General features: G+C 35.1%; 2 protein-coding genes across 4 annotated transcripts in view; one reads left to right on the top strand and one right to left on the bottom strand.

Moving 5' to 3' along the window:
- neurod6a (neuronal differentiation 6a) overlaps window positions 1-27,500 on the top strand; it is a 63,944-nt gene that overhangs the window by 14,929 nt on the left and 21,515 nt on the right. The window lies entirely within an intron of this gene.
- Window positions 1-27,500, bottom strand: part of itprid1 (ITPR interacting domain containing 1) — a 38,931-nt gene that overhangs the window by 11,357 nt on the left and 74 nt on the right. The window contains exons 2-12 of the mRNA XM_005162860.6: window positions 23,262-23,390; window positions 21,930-21,978; window positions 21,749-21,789; window positions 18,803-18,859; window positions 12,360-12,408; window positions 11,613-11,687; window positions 11,316-11,518; window positions 8,150-8,610; window positions 8,007-8,067; window positions 3,058-3,176; window positions 1-239 (exon numbers count right to left, since the gene is read on the bottom strand). The exon at window positions 1-239 is cut by the window's left edge and continues 580 nt beyond it. Of these exons, the coding sequence (XP_005162917.1) occupies window positions 1-239; window positions 3,058-3,176; window positions 8,007-8,067; window positions 8,150-8,610; window positions 11,316-11,518; window positions 11,613-11,687; window positions 12,360-12,408; window positions 18,803-18,859; window positions 21,749-21,789; window positions 21,930-21,978; window positions 23,262-23,382 (1,475 nt within the window). The 5' untranslated portion in view covers window positions 23,383-23,390. The remainder of the gene's footprint in view (window positions 240-3,057; window positions 3,177-8,006; window positions 8,068-8,149; window positions 8,611-11,315; window positions 11,519-11,612; window positions 11,688-12,359; window positions 12,409-18,802; window positions 18,860-21,748; window positions 21,790-21,929; window positions 21,979-23,261; window positions 23,391-27,500) is intronic.

Consider the following 27,500-nt stretch of genomic DNA (forward strand, 5'->3'; position numbering starts at 1 on the left):
ACAAAGTATGCTAAAGTGTAAACATTGTCATTGCGGATTTGATTGATATCTGGCGAGTTGGATTGTTCGGATATTATTTTCCTCAACTCTCCTGGGTTAATAGTTCTAGAGTCAGCGGAGTGTTTCTGGTTGGATTGTGTTGGACAGTTCTGTTCATCTGTAGTCAAATCTTTCATCTCTCGCTGTTCTGAGCTCTTCTGTTGACTCTCTGTACTGTCTTGGGATATTGCATTTAGCATCTGCAAAAAAAGAAGACTTGAAATCAAACAATTGTTATTAGACCTATGAAGGTGTTATTATTTAAAGAGCTAGTGCATCATTCCACTCCACAACTAGGGGCGGTCGGTATCGAGTTTTTTGGAGTCGACTTCGATTCTTGACTATTATTTTGAAGTCAGTGGAATCAACTCCGGAATCGACTCCTTTTACATTCACTTAAAATTGCGCAAGGATTAAACATGCTGTATTATATCGTGATTAAATGCTACAGCCTCAATTGCAGCTTTACATTGTGCAGTTCTCCTCTGGTCATATAAAACCAGCAGTTTCAATCATTTGCAGTGAATATAAAATGGTTATCAGCCCACACTTTTAGAGCATATTTTAAGTCTCTAGTTTAGATAATTATATTGCAATGGTGGAGACATAGTAAAAACATCAATTTATTATCAAAATAAATGAATTTTTGAAACAAATTTCTTTACCTACTGTAAAATTTGTTTCTTAATTTTTTATGTATTTTTGTAGTTATCTACAAAATAAACAAGAAAAGTGAATATTAGAGGTAAAATTAAGTGCGTTCAGGGACAAAGCAAAACCACTATCACATGATCAGATTTTGTCAATAAGTAAATCTTGGCTACTTTTGTCATTATGATTACTGTTTTATGATTACCGTATTGATTACTGTCGTTATCATATAGACAAAGACTTGTTCCAAAGAGCCGACCCCGCAACCATACGGGACTAAGGCCAAAGATGAAGAAGAAGAGTTTATGGTCAGGCATCTATTATTAATAGTCATGAATACCACAGGCCTAATTTTACAAGTGGCTACTATAGTAAATGGTAGTATTTTTTTATTTTATCCATATATTTTTAAAAACATAGGGTACATTTTGTTACTGAAAACCATGTCCTCTGGTGTGACACTGGATGTGCTCATTTTAAATCAGGCAATTTCCATGGAAAACTTGAATTAGTTGAAGATTTAATTAGATTCAAGATCATATGACTGAAGTCCCCATGACATCCACATGTTAATTTTTTTTTGTCTCAGAATATTTCAGACATTGATTTTTTTTGGAACCACTATAAAATTAAATATTGTTGTCCTTTGTGACACCCCTATTTACTGAAAATGTCCAACATAGTCCTAAAATCAAAATAACGATTAATTGGACATTTTAATTCGATTATGATTAATGGATGATTATTTTATCTAGACATCTATTTAACACAAAAAAAGCTTGCTCGGTGATGTGAACCAACAACAAGCAGATCAACATCCATGTTTTCAGGACTTGGTCTGTTGGTTTAGAGCAGGGGTGCTCAATCCTGTTCCTGGAGATCTACCTTCCTGTACAGTTTAGCTCCTACCCTGATCAAACCCACCTAAACCAATTATTTAGGACCTGAAATCCACTTGATAATTACAGACAGGTGTGTTTGATAAGGGTTGCAACTGAAATCTGCAGGAAGGTAGATCTCCAGGAACAGGATTGGCCACCCCTGGTTTAGAGCATACCAAATCAAAATCTGGTTAGATCCCACTAAAAAAAACTAATGTAGAAAAGACCAAATATGTCTTTACAAAACACAGCATGTGGTGTCACAGTATGCAAACAATAACTAAATAGATTGATATGCTAAAAATAAACATAATTCAATTACTTTTACAGTTCAGTTCAGCTGGCCGACTGTATTTTACCAAAAGAACCAGTGTGAACATACACACACCCTAAATGTAACTGAAAAAACAGTGACTATAATTCCAAGAAGCTGTTTCCAAACAGGTTTCCCAAACACTCCCAAAAGTATGGATATTAGCCAAAACACTATACTGTGCCTTTTGATCTGTTTTATATATTTAATTAATCTTTATTTCTATGGCACTGTAGATGGTCACACTTTACAATAGGGTTGTATTGGCTAATATATTAACTATCATGAACAAACAATGAGCAATACATTATTTACAGTGTTTATTCATGTTAGATAACATAAGTTACTGAACAAAGTTGTTCACTATTAGTTCATGTTAGCATTAACAAAGCATGAATTTGGATTTTTAGTAAATGTTGAACTATGATTAATAAACGCTTTGCAAGAATTGTTCATTATTAGTTCATGTTAATAAATACATTAACTAATGATGTAGACTGCATTAAAGCAGCTTAACATAGATTAAGAAAAAAGTCATAACAATACTTCATAACAACATATCCTTGCTATATAAAAATATTAATGATTACTTAGTACCCAGAAACCTATATACGGTTGATGTCAAAATTATTAGCCCCCTTTGAGTTTTTTATTTATTTATTTTTTAAATATTTCCTAAATGATATTTAACAGAGCAAAGAAATTTTACAGTATGTCTGATAATATTTTTTCTTCTGGAGAAAGTCTAATTTGTTTCATTTAGACTAGAATAAAAGCATATTTGAATTTTTTAAATACCATTTTAAGGACAAAATTATTAGCCCCTTTAAGCTATTTTTTTTTTAGTAGTCTACAGAGCAAACCAGCATTATACACTAACTTGCCTAATTACCCTAACCTGCTTAGTTAACCTAACTAACATAGTTAAGCCTTTAAATGTCACTTTAAGCTGTATAGAAACTATTAAAACTATTATGTTTAAAAATGTGCTGAAAAAAATCATCTCTTCGTTAAACAGAAATAGGGGGAAAAAATAAACGGGGGGCCTAATAATTCTAACTTACTCTGTATATTTCCTTATTCCAATATCAAAGAACAATACTCAAGTTAAACACATGCGTGAACCAACTGTACTGTATATGTACAGAAGGCAAGAGCTGAAACGCATCTTACCTTCATGAGCTCAGGGTTGTTCTGCTGGGTCAGCGCAGGTATAAAGGGCTCCTCTAGAAAGCCGCTGCTGTCTGACTGACAACTGTTGGTTCTCATCACATAAGACTGGATTCGTTCACCTACATGACATTAGAATGCATTGATATAAACTCTAAAGCCTCTTTATCACACTAAACAAACATTAATTGTTCCACATCAATGTGGCAAGGCGGACATTACCTATACAGTATGCAGCACATATGAAAATGACTGAACAATCTCATGAGCCATTTGCATAATATCAGAGATGGAAATTGTTCCATGTAAATGAATTGAATCCACAATGTGCTTTCACTCTTGAAGAACTAAAAGGAAAGAAGTCTGCAGGAATACAGGTGGATGGATTGTTGACGTTGCGTTTTGACAGTCACACATTAGTGTTTACATTATTTAAAATGTTGTAAATGCAAAACCTTTTTTTGTCCTCCATGGAACTCATCATTCGGTTATTCATTTTACTTCAGCTTAGCCCTACTTCAGAAGTCGCCACAGTGGAATGAACCACCAATTCCTGCATGTTTTACACAGCGAATGCCCTTCCAGCTGTAACCCAGTATTGGGAAACACCCATACACACTTATTCTCACACACTTATGCACTATGGGCAATATAGTTTACCCGATTCACCTACAGCATATGTCTTTGGACTGTGGGGGAAACCGGAGTACCCAAAGGAAACCCACACCAACACGGAGAGATCATGCAAACTCCACACAGAAATGCCAACTGGTCCAGCCGGGACTCAAACCAGAGACCTTCTTGCTGTAATGTGACAGTGCTAACCACTGAGCCACCATGCCACCTCCATGGAACTCCTACTATAAAATGTGATGTGTTAATTATTTTTACATTTTTGAGCCAAATCTCTGTTTCAAGTGTAGTTCATGAACTACAGCTCTTATGAATTAAGAAGAAAATGCTGAAATCAGTTATAAATATCACAGGCTTAATTTTACAAGTGGCTACTATAGTAAATGGTAGTATTTTTTTTTTCCATCCATATATTTCTTAAAACAGGATACATTTTGTCACTGAAAACCATGTCCTCTGGTGTGACACTGGATGTGCTCAGGCAATTTCAAAAACTTAGTTGAAGATTTAATTAGATTCAAGATCATATGCCTGAAGTCCTCATGACATCTACGTTGAGCTTTTGTCTCCGAATATTTGACATATTTAACTGTTTTTGGAAGCACTATAAAATTAAGTTTCTTCTTAAGTCGTTCTTTGGTGTGACACCCTTAGGGTGCACTTGCACTATGCTATTCGAACCATGCCCAGGCCCGTTTCCCGGATCCTTGGAGAAGTGTGAGTGCTCTGAATCGGGCTCAGGCCCAGTTCACTTGGCCAGCCCTGGCCCGGTTGGACCAGGTGTGCCAGTACACATGTAATGCTAGTGCAAAGCGCACCTGAGCCTGAAACTGAAGACGAGGCGTCACTTTTAAGGGACTGTTTATATGGATATGTAGCTTGTAGCGGTAGTTCTACCAGGAAGACCAAAATGTCACGTCACTCATCACAATTCGTTCCAACCAAAAGCCCCGAGACACAAGGAATACCTAAAGCCACGTCACCCATCACAATGAGTTCCAACCAATAGCCAAGAGACAAAAGGAATATATAAGCCGTTCATTCATTTCATTCATTTGGTAGCAGGCACCGATGCAGACATTCCTTTAGTCCTCGGCAGACTTAGCTGGATCTTTCCAAGATGGAAGTTTCCAAATCGAGCTTTGGACGGGGCCTCCGCCAAAGAAATCCTGTTTCATGATACTCTTGTCAAACAATACTTATCAATAAATGTAATCAGTATCATAATTGTCTCCCTGGTCTTTCTGGTAGAATTATTAATCTTTCTTACTGTTCACTAAACTCAAACTGTGGTAGATATTTAAAGACGCCAACCCCTCATTGCGTGACAGCTGTGCACCTTCAGCAAACCTCCTAATACCTGCAGCACGAGGACTTTATGATTGTTTATGAGCGTTAAAGGTGGCTGATCTGTTCGGCGAAATATTTGACTGCGTGTCACTGCATCCCAAACGACTAAAACTATATAACTAAAGAAATCTCCACTGTGCTGAGCGAGAGCGCTTCTTACTGCACAGCACAGCATCGTAGGCATGCCCAAGCTTGAATGCGATGTGAGTGCGGGCCATCTGGGGAGACGGGAGGGGGGACAAGCGTGCTTCGGCCCAGTTCAAGGCAACTGTACATAGTGTGAGTACGCCCTTATTTGCTGAAAATGTCCAACAAATCATGGAAATCAAAAAATTATTAATATTAATGTCTGCTGTTTTGTTGTTTTGTTTAAACTAGTTATCTTATATGAGCTGAAACAACAGAAGCCTCAAGTTTTTTTTTTTCCAATAAATTAATTGCTTTGTTTAATCCACTTAAATTTGCTAAAAGTAATAAGTAAACTTGTTTTGTTCTAACACTACTTGAGTGTGTCTTCATTTTTGCTGTCAGACCATAGGGCATTTAAGGTAGACCTCAGTAAAATGTTACAAAACAGCACTGTAAAAATGCTGGGATCCACACAATTGCGTTGGGACAACATGAAGAAATGAAGTTTCAAGAGTTCACACTTGGCTGATGACTGATTATAAAGCTTGTTTGGCGTGCTGTCCCGGGAGAGAGCCCTGAGCTCAAAAGATCCTCGAGCCCGGGACTTCCTCCCGTTTGCAAGGCGAGAGGGGAGTTTGAGCTCAGGTAGATCTTGAGAACTCCCCTGCTGTAGTAGCTAATGAACAGATAGTGATTGCTCTTAAGAGATAACTACTTACTAGGAGCATGTCTATGATGCTGATTTGGATTAGTCAATTAACTTAAGTTGCATGTTTTTGGACGGTGGGAGGAAACCAGGTGAACCCGGGGGAAACCCACTTGAGCACTGGGGAGATCGTGTAAACTCTGCACAGAAACATCGGCTGGCTTGGTAAGGACTAGAATCAGTGACATTCTTGCTGTGAGGCAACAGTGCTAACCACTGGGCCACCATGCCACCCATCCAGGAAAGGAGGAGGAGTAGAGGAGGAAGGGGGGATTCTTCAAAACAAAGATGGCTGTTATATGGAACTTAGAGTATTTATACCTGCAAGCAATCATAAGCATGTGATCCTCTCGAAATTAGTTTATAAATAAACTTCACTAAGAATTGTGTTGTTTCAGCTCATTTTAAATAAGTAGTTTATTTATACCAACAGCAAACATCATTTTTTTTTTATGAATGAAAGAATTGATAAAGTTAATGACTCCTAATATTTTTTGTGAAACGTCAGAATCAGTGGCGTAGTGCAAAATGCGGAGGCCCCCCTGCAGAGATCACTGACGGGCCCCCTGATGAGGGGGGGGGGGTACGTTATACGTCATTTTGCATATCACAGACGTCATCACGTTCTACCTTTTCTGTTTGTTTAACAGCCTATGGTTAATAAAGGGGTATTTATAATTGCACTACACTTTATTTAAGCATGTTTATTTAACTAAATGTATTGCTGTTTGAATACAGTATGTCATTATAGATGTGTAGTGAATGTGCAGTAATCTCTCATATGTAATAAACTCAGACAAGTTCAGAAACTGTCACTAAAATATCTGTGATTGTGAACAAGAAAAGAATAAACGGTCCAATTAAATTGTTAAAATAAAGGAGAAGTAGATCGGTTTGACTGTACAAGGGAAATACCTTCACACTGCCTGTGCTAAATCATTTGTCGTCGGTACGCAGAGGGGTGATCTGCTCTCGGGCTGCAGGTGGGAGAGGCTGCTTTACGAGGACTGACTGGGCCGCCTGTCAGTGCTGTGAGGCGGGGGAGGGGCCGGCGGCATCACACGCAGCTCATTGAGAAGAGTAGGGACGGTACAGTATGAACAAATGACAGTCTAAAAAAAATATCCAATAACACACAAAGTCGCTAGATTTGTCGCTTGGGGGGGTCTGAAAAGTCGCTAAATCTAGTGACAAAGTCGCTAAGTTGGCAACATTGGTGGCAAGCAATCAGAATGAAGTAGTCCACCGCTTAAGAGGTGTTCAGAGAACACAGACGTGTGAACTTTGGTTCCGACCACAGTTATTCCCAAGAGTTTATTGAAAATCGCGACGACGCGGGGCCCCCTAATCACGCCGGGCCCCCCCGTCGGTGCGTGCCCAGCGGGCCCGTCCGCTACGCCACTGGTCAGACTTCAAACTACATAAACATATCAATATTCTCTTCAAAAACAATTCGACCCTACACACGATCTTAATTCAGCTTTTCTTCGATTCAACCAATTTCAAGGTCAGAAGAGAAGCATTAAGGCGGTCGCACAAGTGTTCACATTGTTTTATATTAGCTGCTCAGCAACGTGGACAACTCCAAGTGGTGTTAAATGTGTCATACTGTATTTATAAGGTATAATTCACCCAAAACTGTCATTTCAGCCTTCATGTATTGACAAATTCGTGGCCGCGAATCACACATGAGCTGACACACAGTTTGTTAACTAGGTTTGTTTACGAGGACTAGTGCCAATGAAGTCTACGTTAATGAACAGAACCTGAATAGGCTCTGAATAACAAGTAATAACTTAGCAAATAATGTTCAGTTTGTTGCAAACTTGTATTTGGAAGAGTTTGTTGCAAACTGAACCCAAAGTGACTGCAGTGAAAGTGAAACCAAATGTCATCTGATGTAATCACTTTGCTGTGAATTAACAACCAAGACGTATATAAGCATTTTAACCAAAAGTAGACCTACACATAGGCATGATATTATTGTTGTTGTTTTACCATATGTTTGAATAATAATAGGCTACTCATATTAACCTTTATTTTACATCTAAAGAATCGTGAGAAAATCGTGATCTTGATTTTGAGGCAAAAAAATCGTGCAGCTCTAGCATACAGTATACTGAACAGCATGTACCTCCAGGATCCACTGGGCCATTGCAGCTCCCAGAAACACTTCCTTCATCGAAACTCTGGATCTGAAAAAAAAGACCCAACAACATTAGAAAGAGCACAATAAGGAAGTACAGAAGATATCACTGGAGATACACAATACTTCACCTCTTCCAGCTCAAAAGATTCAAGAGGCCTTTGCAGACCCCCCTCTTTTGAAGATGGAACAAAGTTAATTTTCAGTAGGTCTGATGTTCCTCTTGCTTCTGGGCTGTTCACAAGTAACCCAACTGATTCTGAATTCACATGATCCTCTTCTTCTAGAGGGAAGAGACTGTTTTCTGCCATTCTTGTGCGTTTTGAAGGGACCCTTTTATCTGTCAATGGTGATTCGGGGACTGATGGGGTCATGGAAGCAGAGAAGACCTGCTGGTTTTCTAGTGTTAGGGCCTGACTGCGGCTCTTCTTGTAGGCTTTACGCAGCATCATGGCCATGCGTTTTCTCTTCTCCCGAACTTCTGCAGACAACCGGGAAGCTGTAGATGACTTCGCATCTTGACCACTGGCACCAACCAGAGAGGAGAAGGTTGTGGTGACCTGCTGGAGAACCTCGAGCTGCCTGAACCTATCTGAACGTTAGGAGAGAGAGAGAGTTTGAGGACTGTTGAAACGGCTTGCAGATAAATCTGCTTATCACGATTTAAACCCATTGCAGCTGTACAGGAAATGACTTTTAATTTAGCTGTTTGGCACATTAACCGCATAACAGCCCCTTAAAAACAGTTCTATTAGTTTGTCTTTTCTAGTAGTTTTTAGCAGCTTTCAGAATGTAAAAAAGACCACAAAGGACATATAACATATCACTTTTATTAATTTAAAGGCTGTATGTAAAAACAGATTGTAATTATTAATTTTACCTTCAACAATTGTAAAAATGCACCCAAAATGCACCACTTTTTAAGAAAAACCATTGTAAAAAGTTTTACCTATGGCTTGTGCACTATATTAAGTGTTCTCAAGCCTGTTCCTTACACAAAACTAATGTATGACTTCAGATTATAGTATAGACTTCACTTACAGACTTCACTTTAGTTAGTATAGACATATAACATATAATATTTGTTTATTTGAAGGCTGTAGGTAAAAGTATTCTTCTTACAGATAGAAATTTTCCTCTCAGGCTTCAAAAATGACAAAAACCCACCATAAAACCATCATAAAAAGTAATGTCTATGGCTTTACCAATATATTAAAAGTCCTCTCAGGCCTGTTCCTTACACAAGACTAATGTATAACTTCAGATTATCGTGTCTAATTATTTAAACCACTTTAATAGTTAGTATAGACATATGAAAAATGTATTTATTTAAAGGCTTTATGTAAAAGTATTGTACTTAAAGATTGGAATGATGATTTCAGACCTGTTCCTTACACAAAACTAATGCATAACTTCAGATTATCGTGTCAAATTATTTAAACCCTTTTAATAGTTAGTGTAGACATATAACATATAATATTTATTTGAAGGCTGTATGTAAAAATATTCTTTTTAGAGATTGTAAGGATGATTTCAGGCTTCAAAATGATGAAAACGCACCACAAAACTATCATAAAAAGTGGTACTTAGGGCTTGTGCACTATATTAAAAGTTCTCTCAGGCCTGTTCCTTATAAAAAACTAATGTATGACCAGTATATCACGTCAAATTATTTAAACCACCCTAATGTTTAGTATAGACATATAACATTTAATATTTGTTTATTTGAAGGCTGTATGTAAAAGTATTCAACTTAAAGATTGGAATGATAAAGTTAGGCTTCAAAACCATAAAACTGGTGCCTATGACTTGTGCACTATATTAAAAGTCTTCTCAGACCTGTTCCTTACACAAAACTAATGTATGACTTCAGATTATAGTGTAAAATTGTTTAAACCACTTTAATGGTTAGTGTAGATATATAACATATTATATTTATTTATTTGAAGGCTGTATGTAAAAATATTCTTCTTAAAGACTGGAATGATGATTTAAGGCTATAAAAATTATGAAAACGCACCATAAAACCATCACAAAAAGTACTGGCTATGGCTTGTTCACTATATTAAAGTATTCTGAGACCTGTTCCTTACACAAAACCAATGTATGACTTCAGATTATTTTGTCTAATTAATTAAACCACTTTAATTGTTAGTATAGACATATATAATATTTATTTACTTAGAGGCTGTATGCAAAAAATATTCTTCCTAATGATTGTATTTTTCCTCTCAGGCTTCATAAAGCATGGAAATGCACCATAAAACCATCATAAAAAGTGGTGCCCATGACTTGTGCTCTGTATTAAAAGTCTTCTCAGGCCTGTTCCTCGCACAAAACTAATGCATAACTTCAGATTATCGTGTCAAATTATTTAAACCCTTTTAATAGTCAGTGTAGACATATAACATATAATATTTATTTATTTGAAGGCTGTATGTAAAAATATTCTTCTTACAGATTGTAAGGATGATTTCAGGCTTTAAAAATGATGAAAACGCACCACAAAACCATCATAAAAAGTGGTACTTAGATCCTGTGCACTATATTAAAAGTTCTCTCAGGCTTGTTCCTTATAAAAAACTAATGTATGACCAGTATATCACGTCAAATTATTTAAACAACCCTAATGTTTAGTATAGACATATAAAACCATCAAAACCATCATAAAAGTGGTGCCTATGACTTGTGCACTATATTAAAAGTCTTCTCAGACCTGTTCCTTACACAAAACTAATGTATGACTTCAGATTATAGTATAGACTTCACTTTAATACTTAGTATAGACATATAACATAGATTATAGTGTACAATTTTAAACCACTTTAATAGATAGTATAGATATACAGTATAACATATAATGTTATTTTTATTAGGCTGAATGTGAAAATATTCTTACAGATGGGAATGATCAAAAGGCATGAAAACGCACCATAAAAGTATCATAATAAGTGGAATTTAGGGCTTGTGCACTATATTAAAATTCATCTTAGACCTGTTTCTTTAAAAAAAACAATGTGTGACTTCAGATTGTATTATGTTATATTATAGTGTCTAATTAATTAAACCACTTTAATTGTTTTGTTGTCATTTGGAAGCTTCACAGTCTCTATTCACTTTCATAATGCTGAGGAAGTTGCCATTGTAATCTTGAAATTAATTTTCAGTATTGTCAAGAAGTAGCCATTATATTCTTCAGAAAATTCTTTGAGCACCACAGAAAAAACAAGTTATATGAGTCATGACATGTTTGATTAAATAACTCATTGTTATATGAACTTGAGGAAACTTGCTCACTCCTGACATCTGCATTTTCGATGTCCATTCGGTTCTGCTGAGCTTCCAGAAAGAGCTGAATGTTGATGCCACGAGCACTAGACTGGTAATTGAGAAATCGTGCTGGGATTCTTCCTGTAATGTCAGGCTCCTCGATACCGAAACCCAAATCAAGCAACAATTCCTCAGGATCATCCTTCAGTATGTTCAACACATCCATTATACTGCAATAAAAACAACAAAATCAGCGTGAATATCAACCAACCAAAGCCTTAAAGTGAATGGATGACGATTGTTTTTACTGTACTATTCTCTGACCTGACGTCAGATGGTATCGATGGAGTCGATGCAAAACTGTTCCACCTGGACTGAGAAGGAGGATCTAGAGACGACCTGTGCACGGATGACATACGCAAAAAACAAAAGGGAAGGAAATGAACCAACTCTTCCCTACACACCCAAGCCATCCTTCGCCTCTCCTCCCTTTCACCCAATTCTGGTCAGGAGGCGTTCATTGCACCATCGGTGACATTCCACCTCATGCAAACCAGCCCGGCAGCCCATGCGGTGGCATGTCAACAAATCAGCATTTGCATGGAAAATATGACTAAGGTTTCTGGCAGGTGCCTGGACATGCACATATCGAATAGACACTCACACAGTACTCCATCTGATATATAGTATATACAGACACGTGCACTCTACATATTCATGTAACGTATTGACCACCTCAGGCTGTTTTTATTTGGTGTACCATATTCTGTACATATGTAATCTAATAGTGAATAGATGGCAGCACTGATGCCAAAAGTGCAACAGTTCTTAATTATTTAATATTTAAAGAAAATTAATCCAATGAAAATGCACAAAATAATGGTACAACATTGGTTTTTGAATGATATTGAACATCTAACATGCAGTAATAGCACTAATAATCTACTGCAAGATGTGATTTCTAGCTAATTTTAAAACAAATATCTGTTTTTATCATATATTATTGGCAAGATGTCACATTTTAAGGTATAAACTGAAGCATAAAGCGAACAGAATATTAAGAGTTCTTACCTCAGAACGTCTCGTACTGCTTTGAGAGAGCGTTTCCCATATAAAGATGCTGCAGAAAAAACACAGAGGAGTTCATTTAAAGATGGAAAACATCTGTGTTTTCAATTGCACACCTCCAGACTGCCTCCCAGCAGCTATATTAGGTCAGAATTCTTCATTGTTATGTTGATGTTCTCGTCTCCTCTCATAAACAAGAGTACAGAAGGCTTCTGGCATGTTGTCAAGGACACGCTGATGTCTTCTTTAAAAGTGGACCCTGTGCCTAACTTATTTTCCTAAAGCAAAGTCTTTGTTTAATCTTTGCGCATTCCCAAGAGCGACAGTCCATTTCATTCTGTGCCTTCCATTTCTACTGTGTTACGAAACCAAATTACCTTATTCTCTACAAGGGGAGTGTCTGACAGCACGACTAACACTAGAGATTCAATGGAGCTTTGCTGGTTTTCCTAGGAAGAGAGATAAACAACGACAAACATGAAGACAGCAGTCTTAGAGGAAAGACAGACCGAGCACACTAAGCAGAAGGCAAACAATTATAGGTGGTCGACGTGAATATGACCATTCAAAAATGTTAACACGACCAGCAAGTGATGCATGTGTGTTATGCACTAATGCATCCTGTTATGTCACTGAATAACTTTGTCTTTTTTGGCTGGCCTAAGTACAGTTGAAATCAGAAGTTTAAATACTCTAAAAAAAGGAACAAAACCATTTTTAAAAAAATGTCTGATGTTAAATTGTACAAAACATTTACTATTTTAGGTCCGTTAGGATTACCTAAATCATTTACATTTGCTAAATGCTAGAATAACGAGAGCATTTTTTTTAGAGTTTTTTATTAATTTTAAGTCACTAGTTTGCATACATTTTCCTGGTATTCTTTTAGCTTTGCTTTTAAACTGTATAACTGTGGTCAAATGTTTTGGGTATCCTTCCACAAGCTTCTCACAATAGTTTAAAGGAATTTTGGCCCATTCCTCCTGACAGAATTGGTGTAACTTTTTCAGAGTCTTGCTCGCACAAGCTTTTTCAACTCTACCCACAAATTTTCTATAGGATTGAGATCAGGGCTTTGTGATGGCCTCTCCAAATCATTCACTCCTTGTCCTTAAAGCCTATTTTAAGTAATTTGGCAGTGTGCTTAGGCCCATGGTCTTTTTGGAAGACCCATTTGTGGCCAAGTTTTAATTTCCTGGCTGATGTCTTGAGATGTTACTTCAGTATTTCTACATAATGTTCTTTCTTCATGATGCATCTATGCTGTGAAGTGGACCAGTGTCTCCTGCAGCAAAACAGCCCCACAACATGATGCTGCCGCCCCCATACTTCACAGTTGGGATGATGTTCCTAGGTTTGTAAGCTTCCCCTTAAAACTTGTCCTCCAATTGTAACACTGGTCATTATGGCCAAACAATTCAATCTTAGTTCCATCAGACCACAGGACATGGCTCCAAAAATGATTCTTTTTCCCAGTGTAATTTAGCTAATTGTAATCTGGCTTTTTTGTTGATTCTGGCTTGTTGATTTTCCCATGTTGTCACACAAGAAAGCAGTGTGTTTGAGGTTTTCCTTTAATACTGTTCAACAGTTGTGACTCCAATTAGCTCAAATGTTGTCAATTAGCCAATCAGAAACCTCCAAAACCTCGACACCAGCATCTGAGCTTTTTCAGAGGCATAATAATCTTATTGTATGTAAACTTTTGACTTTCAAGAAAAGTTATAACAATTTCTCAAAAAATATCTCTCATTATTCTGCTATCAAGCACAACAAAAACAAATTTGATAATAATAATTTACTTAAAAGAGAAAAAGTTAAGTCACATTAACATCTGACTTTTTAAAAAAAAAAAAAGGTTATGTGCCTTTTTTTATAGTGTATGTAAACTTCTGGTTTCAACTGTATAAATTTCCTTGTTAGTGGAGAACAAATATTTCAAACGTCTTTGCATAAATAGTTTTTAGTACTACGATGAAACTACCTTAAGAATCTTATCTATTGTGATTATCTGTATGTTGGAACATGCCAGAGCTCAACGTAAGACTTCAAGGAAGTTTCTGTAGCAGCCCTAAAGCTAATGTGGAAGGTCAGCTCAAGATAAACCTGTTCACATTTCCCACCACCGCAGAATGTGTGCCTCAAACTCATAAGCGGGATTTTTTAGCTATGATTTAGCCTTTGGGACATGTGCCTGTTATTAAATTATAACCACAAAATGAGGAGGCATTCTTTTTATTTGAAATAGGGTATGGACTGCCTGAAAATACTGGTGGTGTTAAAACTAGCAGTATACATTGGGAGGATCTTGGGACTTGATTTGAGGTCAGATGCATTTGAATTGTGACTATATTTGCATAAAAGCAGCTCATACTTGGATGTGCACTTGTTACAGTAATCAGAGCATGCTTTCTAGCTGACAACAACAAAACACATGTAGGGATGACAGATTTGTTCACATTGGATACGGTGCATGCAGTGTAATTCTGAATGGCTTGAAAACAGTGCAGTAAACATTTAAAATGGGTGTTTACTGAACATTTGAGTTGTCCTAAAACAAAATACATGTATATATTGAACTATACCTAATCTTGTCTAAGAAAATAAATCAACTTGGGACTTGTAAACTCAAAATATGACATTTTATTGTGTCTAAATCTTGCTGTAGCTCTGACACAAGTGTCTAAGTTTGAGGTAATTAATCTACTGTTAATATTAAAATGTTTATAATACAAAACAAGTTTAAAGCTGATTAAGTGGTTCTTGTAACATGGCGTTCACACGCTTGTGTCATTCTGAACCGTTAAGATGTATTTAACTACTATGCTGTAAGCACTTTTGGAAAAAGCAAGCTCATCGCTCTCTGTCACTCTCTATTACTGTGCATCTCTATTTGAAATAATGAACCTTAGCATGCAAAAGATGCAATATGTGAACAGCCCCTTATAATACCATGCTGTAAATAGCCTTTTAGTACAGAAACCCTAATAACAGATTTTGTGTGTATCTTTTTAAATGCAAATCAGCTGCTGCTCCCCACCCCCTTTCCACAAGAGGGTGGAGTCGTTACAGCTATTGCCTTTTTTGCTCCAGCAACAAACAAAACAAAATATGTTAATGGATTTTAAAGCCTTGTCAATTTAGACAAACAACAAACAAAATATCTTATGGATTTTAAAGCCTTGTCAATTTAGACAAACAACAAACAAAATATCTTATGGATTTTAAAGCCTTGTCAATTTAGACAAACAACAAACAAAATATCTTATGGATTTTAAAGCCTTGTCAATTTAGACAAACAACAAACAAAATATCTTATGGATTTTAAAGCCTTGTCAATTTAGACAAACAACAAACAAAATATCTTATGGATTTTAAAGCCTTGTCAATTTAGACAAACAACAAACAAAATATCTTATGGGTTTTAAAGCCTTTTCAATTTAGACAAACAACAAACAAAATATCTTATGGATTTTAAAGTCAATTTAGACTCCAGATTAATGATTTCTGAGAGCACAAACAGAAATTGCACATGTGGAAAGTAAGCTGTCAGATGACACATAAACTGGCCCGGATTAAGAATTCAGAGGCCCCTGGGCACAATTTCTTGTAGGCCCCCAACCTGGCTGCACCTCTAGAGTTATAAAATTGATCTATAATATATTGCCTGCATTTTTAAAATAAATTATATACCCTACATATATTTTTAGTCTACAAAGATTTATTATTTTTAAAGCATTTAAAGCACACTTTGGAAAAAAAATACTAATAAAACTAGTGAAAATTAATGGATTTTAATATACTTGTTCAAGTTCACTGAAGCAGTATTAAAAATTTATATTTAAGGGTATTTTTAATGTATAACTTCTTCAAATTTATAATGCACATGATTTGGATATAACACCTCTTCAATCCAGTTGTATAAATCTGAGTCTTCCATAATACACACATATTAATGATTCCTACTTGTCTTCTCGAGATGAAGAGTAGGCAAAATTAATATGTAGTGGGGAAAAAAAAAGAAAAACGTGTTCATCAGATGCTGGATTCAAACTGGGTTCATAATCGATCACGTCAAAACATGTTGACATGCACTTTACGAGCTACGCCACACACACTAATGTCTGTTATGCTCTTTACTTATCTTGTCTCTGTCAATTAAATGGCGATAGGCGTGAATCATTCAACTAGCTTATTCCAACGAAGTGCGCTATTTGCACTTAAGACTAGTGTCAGCCTAAATAGACACTCCAAAATCTGAATTTTCCTCCCTCGCAGGGGCTCTAAGTCTGGGGCTGTGCCCATAATGCCCATTGGTCAATCCGGCCCTGCACATAAGGTTGCTTTAATAATAACTATCAAAAACACAGATGATTTCCCAGCAATGGGATGCGGCTGGAAGGGCATCCGCTGCTAAAAACATAAGTTGGCGGTTCATTCTGCTGTGGCAACCCTGGATTAATAAAGGGACTAAGCCGACAAGAAAATGAATGAATGAAAAACACAGATGATTATATTAAAAGCACACCAAAACAAACAAGTTTACATAATGTTGGCTGAGTAAGAAATCACATGTATCCATATATTCAACACAATCTCATTGCAATTCGTAACTTGATGTAGTATCTAATTCATATAAATTCATATCGTTTTCGTACGATGTGCTCATTCCAAATGACAACTGGGTTTTTGGTGGGGTTGGGGGGCAAGCCCTTTTTAAAACCTTACATTTTTGTATGAATGAAGTTGTCTAAATTTTATACAAATTTGCAACTTATCTGCAAATTCGTAAAATAACTGGAGAGATCAGGCTGGTGTATTAGATATAAAAATGGCCAATAATGCATACTGGGGAGAGAGTGAACAGGACCAACCTCCAAAAAAAATTTTTTAATGTAGTCTAACATCTAATTCAATTCAATTTAATTCTGCTTTATTTGTATAGCGCTTTTACAATGTAGATTGTGTCAAAGCAGCTTCACATAAATGGTCATAGTAACTGGATCAGAGTAGTTCAGTTTTTAGTGTTTAAGTTCAGTTCAGTTTAGCTCAGTTCAGTGTGGTTTGAAGTCATTATTGAGAGTCCAAACAGTGAAGAGCAAATTCATCAATGAGTAGCATAACTCTAACTCTAACACAACTATTACATTTGTTTATGTTGACTTTAACATATAGGAAGCTAAACAGAAATTAAGTTGAGTATAAAGTATAGTGCTCCACCAGAAAAGGTAGCTTGTAGGAAAGTCTTTACACTAGGTAGAGGAGTTCAAGTATCTTTGGGTTTGTTCACGAGTGAAGGAAAGATGGAACGTGAGATTGACAGGCGGATTGGTGTAGCGCAGCAACCGTTGTGGTAAAGAAGGAGCTGAGCCGAAAGGCAGAGATCTCGATTTACTGGTCAATCTACATTCCTGGTCTCACCTATGGTCATGAGCTTTAGGTCATGACCGAAAGGACAAGATCTCGGATACAAGCAGCTAAAATGAGTTTCCTTCGAGAGTGTCAGGACGCACCCTTATAGATAGAGTGAGGAGCTCTGTCACCCAGGAGGAGCTCGGAGTAGAGCCGCTGCTCCTCCACATTGTGAGAAGTCAGCTGAGGTGGCTCAGGAATGTTTCAGATGCCTCCTGGACGCCTACCTAGGGAGGTGTTCCAGGCATGTCCCACCAGGAGGTCTCAGGGAAAACCCAAAACACGCTGAATGGACTATGTTTCTCTGCTGGCCTAAGAATGCCTCGGGATTCCCCCGAAGGAGCTGGAGGAAGAGTCTGGGGAGAGGGAAATCTGGGGTTCTCTTCTAAGACTGCTGCCCCTGCCACCCGGCCATGGAAAAGCGGTTGAAAATGAATGAATTAAGGAATATAAAGTAGACATCTTAGAGTAAGTTTTTCTGCATTAATTAATTTATCTAAGAATCTTTTTTGCCCATTACATTCATAATGTAGAAAAGCTCTAAATAAATGTATAGAATACTATAAAAGTCTGTAAACACACAATGTAAAATGTAATATGATAAGGGGTTGGTTTTCTTCCCAAACCTACTTGTTGATCCAGGAACATGTCGTTCCTGGGTAAATCATATTAAGCACGTATTTCTCGGCTTTATCTACTCCTTATCTTTTTCCATGTAAATAAAATTCATGCAGTAGCAGGTAAAGTTTCCACAGATGTGCATGACACATCTCAGACTGTTGTCCGTGAATTGTGGGACTGGATTGACTCACGCTCTGCCAGTGTTTGTGTTAGTGACGAGATTTGCCATGTTTAAAATCCAGGTTTAGCACAGGCTCTCTCCGAACACTTCAATGTAACATAGATGGATCTGTACGTAATGTTTTAATAGTAGTTAGTAATCTGGACACCAACCAATGCCACTTATTTATATCACCCATTCGTCTTGCTTCAACTGAAGTCAACCAAGCAAAACAAAAACAGCCAATGTTTACCTTCCACTCCCAGTGCCAGATCATCTTCTCCACTCTCGTTTCTTCTTATAGGTTTCACTGAAGGCAAAGCTGAATATTTTAGAATGAAGCGTGTGTGACGGTTTACACAAGTCAATAGGATCAAATTATTCCATCATCAAAAATAAAAAAAGACCAATTGAAACCATAATTGTGATTTGTTTTAGTATGTTTTTGATATTAGGGCTGCACAATATATCATTTCAGCATCGATATCGCAATGTGTGCATTCGCAATAGTCACATCGTAGGATTTGCAATGTGGAGATGGGATTATAGTTGATCAGCAATGAAGAATTTAGTGTTTTTGTACATTACATTTTATTATTCAAATACATATTATTCAAATTCCGCCCCGCGATACATTATCAATGTAGCCAAGTATCTATATTTATTTAAAGGTAAAAAAGATCTGAGTTACAGTAATCCATCAGCCTTGCACTGATATCGTTCACCGCTTAGCTGGCAGTACATAAGGTGGCGCCTCTTATAATGGTGAATCGAAAACACATCAATGTTGCAATTCGACAAAATAGACATGCTGTTAATAAAAGAAATACATCTTATAACTTTTCATTTTTCCCCCTTCATTAACAAATATCATGATATATTAAGGATGATTTATCGTTATCTGGGGTAAAATATTGTGATAATATCGTATCGTATTACTGTACCTCAATATCTGACTACTTATTTCACTTTTGTCTTTAGCATTTAGCTTGCAACTAGATTACTCTAATCAATCTAAGTTAATTTCATTCCAAATCAGGTCATCTGCCGAAATTGTATTCATATCGCAATATATATATCGCCACCTAATAATTATGAGGTTCTATCTGACATTTTTTGTCAAAATTGAGTTATTGACATTCTTATTAAATGACAACTTATTTACATTATGGGTTGTTTACATTTTAAGACTTTTTATTAAAAAAAAATGTTACAAACATACTGTTTGCTATATGAAATGCAAAACCTTTGAAGTTCAATATCTCAAAATCATTGAGAACGCAAATGGAACCTTACAATCTAAGTTGACGATATCGCAGAAAAATAAAAGGTCCCACTTTATATTAAGTGTCCTTAACTACTATGTACTTAGATCAAAAAAATAAATACAATGTACTTACTGTGATTATAATGTATTTGAGAACACTTGTGGTGCTTTTGAGTTGGGATAGAGGTTGGGTTATGGACAGGTTTGGTGGCATGGGTAGGTTTAAGGGAGGGTTAAGGTGTAAGGGATGGTCAACAGTGTATTTACAAATGTAATTACAAAAGTTAACTACAGATGTAATTACATGCATGTATTTAATCAAGCATAAGTACACAGTAAATACATGTATTTACACAATAGCCCCTTTCACACAGTGATACCGGTAAATATCCGGAAAATTTCCGGAACGACTTTACCGGTATATTCAAAAAAGCGCTGTTCACACAGGCGAGGACGTTACGGAAATTTTCCGGAAAAGAGCATTCACACATCCATTCCAAAATACCGGTAAATTCTGACATCATTCACCACAAGTGAGCTTTAAACGGCTGCGCTTGTATTTGTAAACATTTGACTAAATTACAAACTCTGTGGATGATCAATATTGTGAACAACTTTCGTAGAATCACTTTCGCATGTTGAGATGTTCATAATATGTGCGTGTGCAGGCGCTCATAGGCGCACGCAAAGCTTGAAGGTAAACAAACAACGGCTTATCATAAGCATCTCATCGATGATTATTTACACAGTTGACATAAAGAAGAACATATAAACGTGATCTGACTAACTTCTAGAAGCTAAATGTGTCTGGAAAAATATTCAAAGGCTTTTATCCTCACAAACCGCGCGGACGTAAATGCGTCTGACTGTTGTGATTGGCTAAAGCAGACGTCTCACGTCAGCACGTTCTAGACGTGCACGCGCTTATTACGGGAATCTTCCTTCTGCATTCACACAGCGCAGCATTCCGGCAAATTGCCGGTAATGTTACAACTTCTCTTTCCGGAAAATAGCCATAACGAATTTACCGGTATTTTCAAAAAGGACCTGTTTACACATACAACCTTGCCGGCAATTTTCCGGAAAGGTCTGTATGTGTGAAAGGGGCTAATAAGTACATTGTAACAAACTATTACTTCCTGTGTAAGTACATATTAGTTAAGGCCACTTAATATAAAGTGGGACCAAATAAAATAAGCAATGTCGGATTTTTTCAATATTGCGCAGCCCTAATTGATATATTTACACAGATAGGATATGAATTTGAACTGAGATGAGCACATAATCAAAAACTCTTCTAAACTTTAATATACAATACAGGAAAATTATTTTTCAAAGTTGTAATTAAAACAAAGAATATCACAGAAAAAAAGACTAATTGAAACCAAAATTGTGTTTTTTTTTTGTCAGTATGCTAGAGAGGAAATTAATATGAATTGAGATGATCACTTTATCAAAACCTCTTCTAAGCTGAAATTTGCTGTACAAGAAGATGATTTTTCTAAGTTGTAAGTTGTAATTAAATAAAAGATGATTAGAGTGAATTTTAGACATTCCTTTTTTTTTTTTACAAAATACTTTATTAGTTCATCACAAATTCAATTTATAAATTCTAATATTGTTAGAGTATGTTAATAAGTACAAGTATAATAAGCTATTATATTATATTTTTGCTTATTATGAAAGTTATTATTTGTATAAATATATATTCACAAATAAAGTCAAGTTAACACTAATAGATATTATTTTAAGTTGTGAATAAAGATTATTAGACTACATTTCATTACATATTTTTGAATGCTATTATAATGTTTCTACTCTTAAACTTTTCACAGTTTCTACATGTAATTTACTATTTGTTTGTCAAAGTTTGCAAAACTTAGTAGTTTCTAAGCTGATTTTTTTTGGGTTGCAAATTGAACGTAATTTTACCTGCAAAAGTTTCCAGAACAACCTCTGGTTTCGTATCAGCCCTAAAACAAGGAAATAAAGCTGAATTAGTGAGCATATTACGAGAAGGAAACGCATTTAAGAAAAGCATTTGAGAAAAGCTTGATCCCTCATTGAAGCCCCAAAGAGTGAGACATAAGCACTTGTGAGATTCAACTCTTACTTGGAGATAGTCATAAGCCAGCGCTCTACACTGTCTTCATCGCACTTCCCTGTTCAAAACAAAGAGGAGAAAAACATTGAAACATTCTCCTTGCTTATTTACTCTTCAATGTACTTTAAAAACAGAAAGCTCTGGATAAGCTATTGAATGACAAGGGCGTTCACTGACACTTTGCATTGGCTGTGAAGTGAGCCGTTTTTGACATGTGGATGATTCTTGAAGTTATGATTTGACCAACATTGTTAAGCAATAAGTGATAAAATTGTCTGAAATATCAAACATTTTCAGCTTTTTTTTTTTGGAAACGACTCCCCTAGAGTTAAACAGTTTTACCATTTTTAATCCATTCAGCTGATTTCACAGCAAAAAATTGTCATGATATTGTCTTGTTTTCAGAATTAGATTTTTTATTATTTTTAATTTTTATTTTATTTTATTATATATATATATTTTTAAGTTTTATTTGAAACTAGCAAAGTAATCTGCCAGTGGGGTAAGCAAAATAAAAAAAATGTTCACTTTGAAATAAGATTGTATTTTGTTTAATCCATTGGCAGATTATTTTGCTTGATTTATGGAAAAACTCACTTAATTGTGACATTATTTCTGAAAACAAGACTATATTTTTTGCTCATCTAGAAAATGCTTCCTAATTTAAGAATTTTTTTACATTTTTTTATTTATTTTATTTTATTTTTTGCAGTGTTCCTGGTCTCTTACTAGAACTTTTAGCTTAGTCTAGCATAAATCATTGAATTGGATTAGACCATTAGCATCTAACTCAATTTCATATAATATTTTCCTATTTAACTATTTTCTTATTTAAGCTTGACTCTTCTATAACTACACTGTATATAAAGACTGTTGGAAAACGAAAAGCTGCTGCTTTATAGGGCAATATGTCAAGGAACTGTATTTTCATTCTGGTGTAATAATCAAAGAACTTTGCTGCCAGAATTCTTTATGCCAGAATAAGAGCACAGTTCCTGTGTATATCAGCCTAGAAAGTAAAAATTATTAATTTTCTGTAGGTCTTCGTACACAACATAACTACAGAATAGTCAAGCCTTAAATAAGCAAATGATCAAAACTCTTTTGAATTTAAGAGAAATGCTAATGGTCTAATCTAATTCAATGATTTATGCTAAGCTAAGCTAAAAGTGTTCCTGCCAGACCCAGAGATCAGCTGAATAGATTAAAAAATCCCAAAACTCAAATAATTATCTCTATGGGAGTTGTAAAATTACACTATTTAAAAAGAAAAGTTAAGGGTTTCTTTAATCTCCATGTATAGATGGACACTAGTTAATAAATATCTCTTGCTGTACTTACTTGTGTCAGCATTAATCATCGGGGCAATCTCATATTTATCTGTTCTATTCCATCTGTTTCTGGAGGTTTGTAGAGTTGCTCTTCTAGCTGCAGATTCACTGGTAGATGTGGATGTGGTCATTATGTCTCCTTTTCAAAAAGCAAACCACGCTAGTGAGAAACACCTCATTATGAGCTCATTCTCTCTGGAAAAGTACTAAAAGATACAAATATATTTTAAACAGCTTATGGCAGCCAGCCGAATCACACCTTACTGAGGAAAGAACATAGAAGCTGAGTATTTTTTTTGTTTGTTTGTTTGTTTGTTTTTACTCTTATTACATTAACATTGAACTGGCTTAAAACAGCTTGTTTGACTTCATAAATTACGTTGAAATATAATAACTTAAGTTAAAATAACAAAACAATGTTGTAATGACAAGTGTTGCGAAAGTTACACCAAAAAAGAAAAAAGTAATTAATTAGTAATTACATATTTTCAAAATGTAATTACTTAACTAAACAATACTAAAACTCTCCATGTTCGATGAGTTTCCTCCGGGTGCTCTGGTTTTCCCCACAGTTACTGCGATATAGGTGAATTAAATAAACTAAATTGGCCATAGTGTATGTGTGTGTATGGGTGTTTTCCAGTACTGGGTTGCGGCTGCAAGGGCATCCGCTGTGTAAAACATGTGCTGGATAAGTTGGCGTTTTATTCCACTATGGCAACCTCTGATGAATAAAGTAACTAAGCCGAAATAAAATTAATGAACTAAATACTGAAAATACTCATAAAATTCAATCCGTAGACAATAGAACACTCAAAAAATATTTTTTGACTACTTATGTAAAATGAGCTAAATTAACACAATTCTTGAGGTTTTTTATTTTGACAACATAATTGTTTTATGTTTAATCCACTTAAATTTGTAAAAACAAATAAGCTAACTTAATTGGTTTGTGTTGGGAAATTTAAAGCAATTATCCAGCATTTTTTTACAGTAAATTTAAACTCTCAAAGTCTTTAAAATTGAGACATTTTCCTGGAACTTTTAGTTTATAGATAACAAATAAATACATATAAATATATATTAACACTCAAATATTAAATAATATATGTATCAAAACAGAAAATATTTCAAAGTAATTACACCATCATTTATACATACTTTATATTGATATACATTTCTAAAACATATCATTGTTTAAGCTTTAAGAAAAATATTGATAACGTCTGCATAACAATATATATATATATATATATATATATATATATATATATATATGTGTGTATATATATATATATATATATATATATATATATATATATATATATATATATATATATATATATATATATAATTTCTGCTTCTGTGAATACCTTATATTATCATGAACTAATTTGTCATTAAATATTTTCTTTATCATATGCAATTGTCTTGATAAGTGCTGAATGTTTTTTATTTTATTTAAAAAGTAGTAGTTTTCAGCTAGATACTATATATTGCTTTTCTGAATTTATTTATAACTGTTGAATTCACATTAATTTAAGCTAGAACATTATAAATATGTGTAACAAAATTATCTAAAAATAAAAAGTAGTCCCTTACTTGACTTTTTTCAGCTGAAAAGTAATTTAACTACAATAATTGCACCCAACACTGGTCATGACACAATCATATGATATTTTACAGTGTACGTGTTTATTGTGCAAGCGAGCCAAACGGCTGAAACAGCACAAACACAGAAGTGCTTTACTAAATATTTGCTTGTCTCTGTGCTCTGTGAGATTTTCCTAATCCATGAGCACAATAACAACACATCACATTTGATGTAATTTAATCTAACAATGTTGCAGATGTGTGTATTTAATGATAATCCTTCACTGTAAAACCCAACAGTCAACTTGAAATGAAATCAAATGAAATGAGTGTAGTTAACTCAAAATTGACTGAAAGTTAATTCTACTCATTTGAAAAGAGTTTTGAACTCAGTGTTGAATGTAATGAGTTAATTAAATAGCTAAATACTTCAGCTTAAATGGAGTAAGTTCACAGTACTCATATAGATTAGTTTTTTAACTCAAATGGTTTGTTGCAATCGGTTTCCCTAAGCAGTTTGCGTTGCTTTAACTTGTTAGGTTTTACAGTACTCAGTTGGTTTGAGTTTTTCTGTGCTCAAATTGCCTAGTTTACTCAAATGGATAAAGTTCACAGTACTCATTAGCATTTTTCTTTACTTAAATGATTTGTTGCAGTCGGTTTCCTCAAATGGTTTTAGTTGCCTTAACGTTTTGGGGTTTAAAGTGTTGAAAATTATTATTTTAGTTTGAGCTGAATGAAACATAGTATGTATGTATGTATGCATGTAATAGTATCATTGTATTATAGTTTACATTTTTGTTTGGCTTAGTTGTGTGTTGTTTACTGTATGTGAATACACATGCAAAAACACTAACTACTAAGAACCAAATAATAATAATAGACAATAAAGTCACTAAATATTGGAGTATTACTACAAAATTAGTTTTAAAATTTTATAATGTCTAAAAAATGTGATAACATGCAAAAAATTATAATAAATAAATGAAAGATTATTAAATAAAACATTCATTACACCCTAACTTAATTATTTTGGAAATTATAAATAAAAATAATTTAACTTATTCATTTTCTTTTCGGCTTACTCCTTTTATTAATCTGGGTTCGCCACAGCGGAAAGAACCGCCAACTCATTCAACATATGTTTTACACAGCGGATGCCCTTCCAGCTGCAACCTATCACTGGGAAACATCCATACACACTCTTTCACACACATACACTTCGGACAATTTTAGCTTACCCAATTCACCTATAGCGGATGTCTTTGGACTTGTGGGGGAAGCCAGAGCACCTGGAAGAAACCCACGCCTACACAAGGAGAACATGCAAACTCCATACAGTAATACCAAATGACCCAGCCAAGGCTCGAACCAGCAACTTACTTGCTTTGAGGCAATCATGCTACCCACTGCACCACCGTGACGTAATTATAATATTATATTAATATTATACAAATTTAAATATTAATATAATATCCATTCTGACGCAGTGCCGTAATGGGTAGCACATTCACCTCACAACAAGAAGGTCGGCTGGGTCAGTTGGCATTTCTGTGTGGAGTTTGCATGTTCTCCTGAGGCAACCCCAGATTAATAAAGGGACTAAGCCGAAAAGAAAATGAATAGATATTCATTCTTATATATTAATATCAAATGATTAATAATAATGACCACCAAGCAATGAAATACATGAATAATTACTAACAAAAAATGATGAGGAGATATATTACAAATCTAAAAACTTTTTTAAAGCTTTTTAAATGATTTAAAAACAGTTTAAGACCACAAAATACAGTTTTTCAGGGTTTTTTTTACAAGTATTTTTAAAAGATAAAAAATTCAAAGCATGGAGCAACTTTAACTGTCAAAATACTTGATAGTCTGTAAAGTTACATCAACATTTTTAAAACGATGCTGTAAGTCATAATTGTACTCGACTGTCCTTGACTAATAATTTTCCTGAAGAGCAACCGTGCTTCACCACACCTGTAACTGTAATTATCGAATGTTACTAAACATCTTATTTAGCAGCTTCAGCTGTTGTATAAGGGTTAGAGCTGAAATTTGCTGGAAGGCAGATCTCGAGGAACAGGATTGAACACATCTATCGTAACACATCTATCGTTTTTGTCTTCTACTAGACAGAAACACAGACTAACAGGCGAGCAAACTTATAGGCTAGTTATTTAATTCAATAGTCATTTACAACACTCTCATATTAGCCAACATACACACAATAAAATACAAAAAAAAAAAAGGAAATCACCAAAAACAAACTTACAGAACAAATTAACTACAACGAATGAAAATGGCCCTGAAACAACCATATGATCAACAGGATCAGGTTCCAGACTGAGGTAAAGTTGGTTTTATATTCAGACATTCAGACTTTTTCATTAATATAATTTCAAAAAAGTATTCTTTCCAAATTCAAAATAGTGTAATTAGCAGCCAATTACTATCAAAGTAAATAGTCAAATAAAATAGTGCTATTGTGGTTTTCAGACCGAATACTTAAAGTACCATGGTAAAACAATATAGGGAGCATGTCACAGGTTGAGCGAATGTGCGAATATAAAACCAGCTATACCTCAATCTATTCAAGACTACTTCATTACAAAAAATAAACTTCACATTAAACATTACAAGACTACAC

The sequence above is a fragment of the Danio rerio genome, chromosome 24 (assembly GCF_049306965.1).
Source record: "Danio rerio strain Tuebingen ecotype United States chromosome 24, GRCz12tu, whole genome shotgun sequence".
Taxonomy (NCBI): domain Eukaryota; kingdom Metazoa; phylum Chordata; class Actinopteri; order Cypriniformes; family Danionidae; genus Danio; species Danio rerio.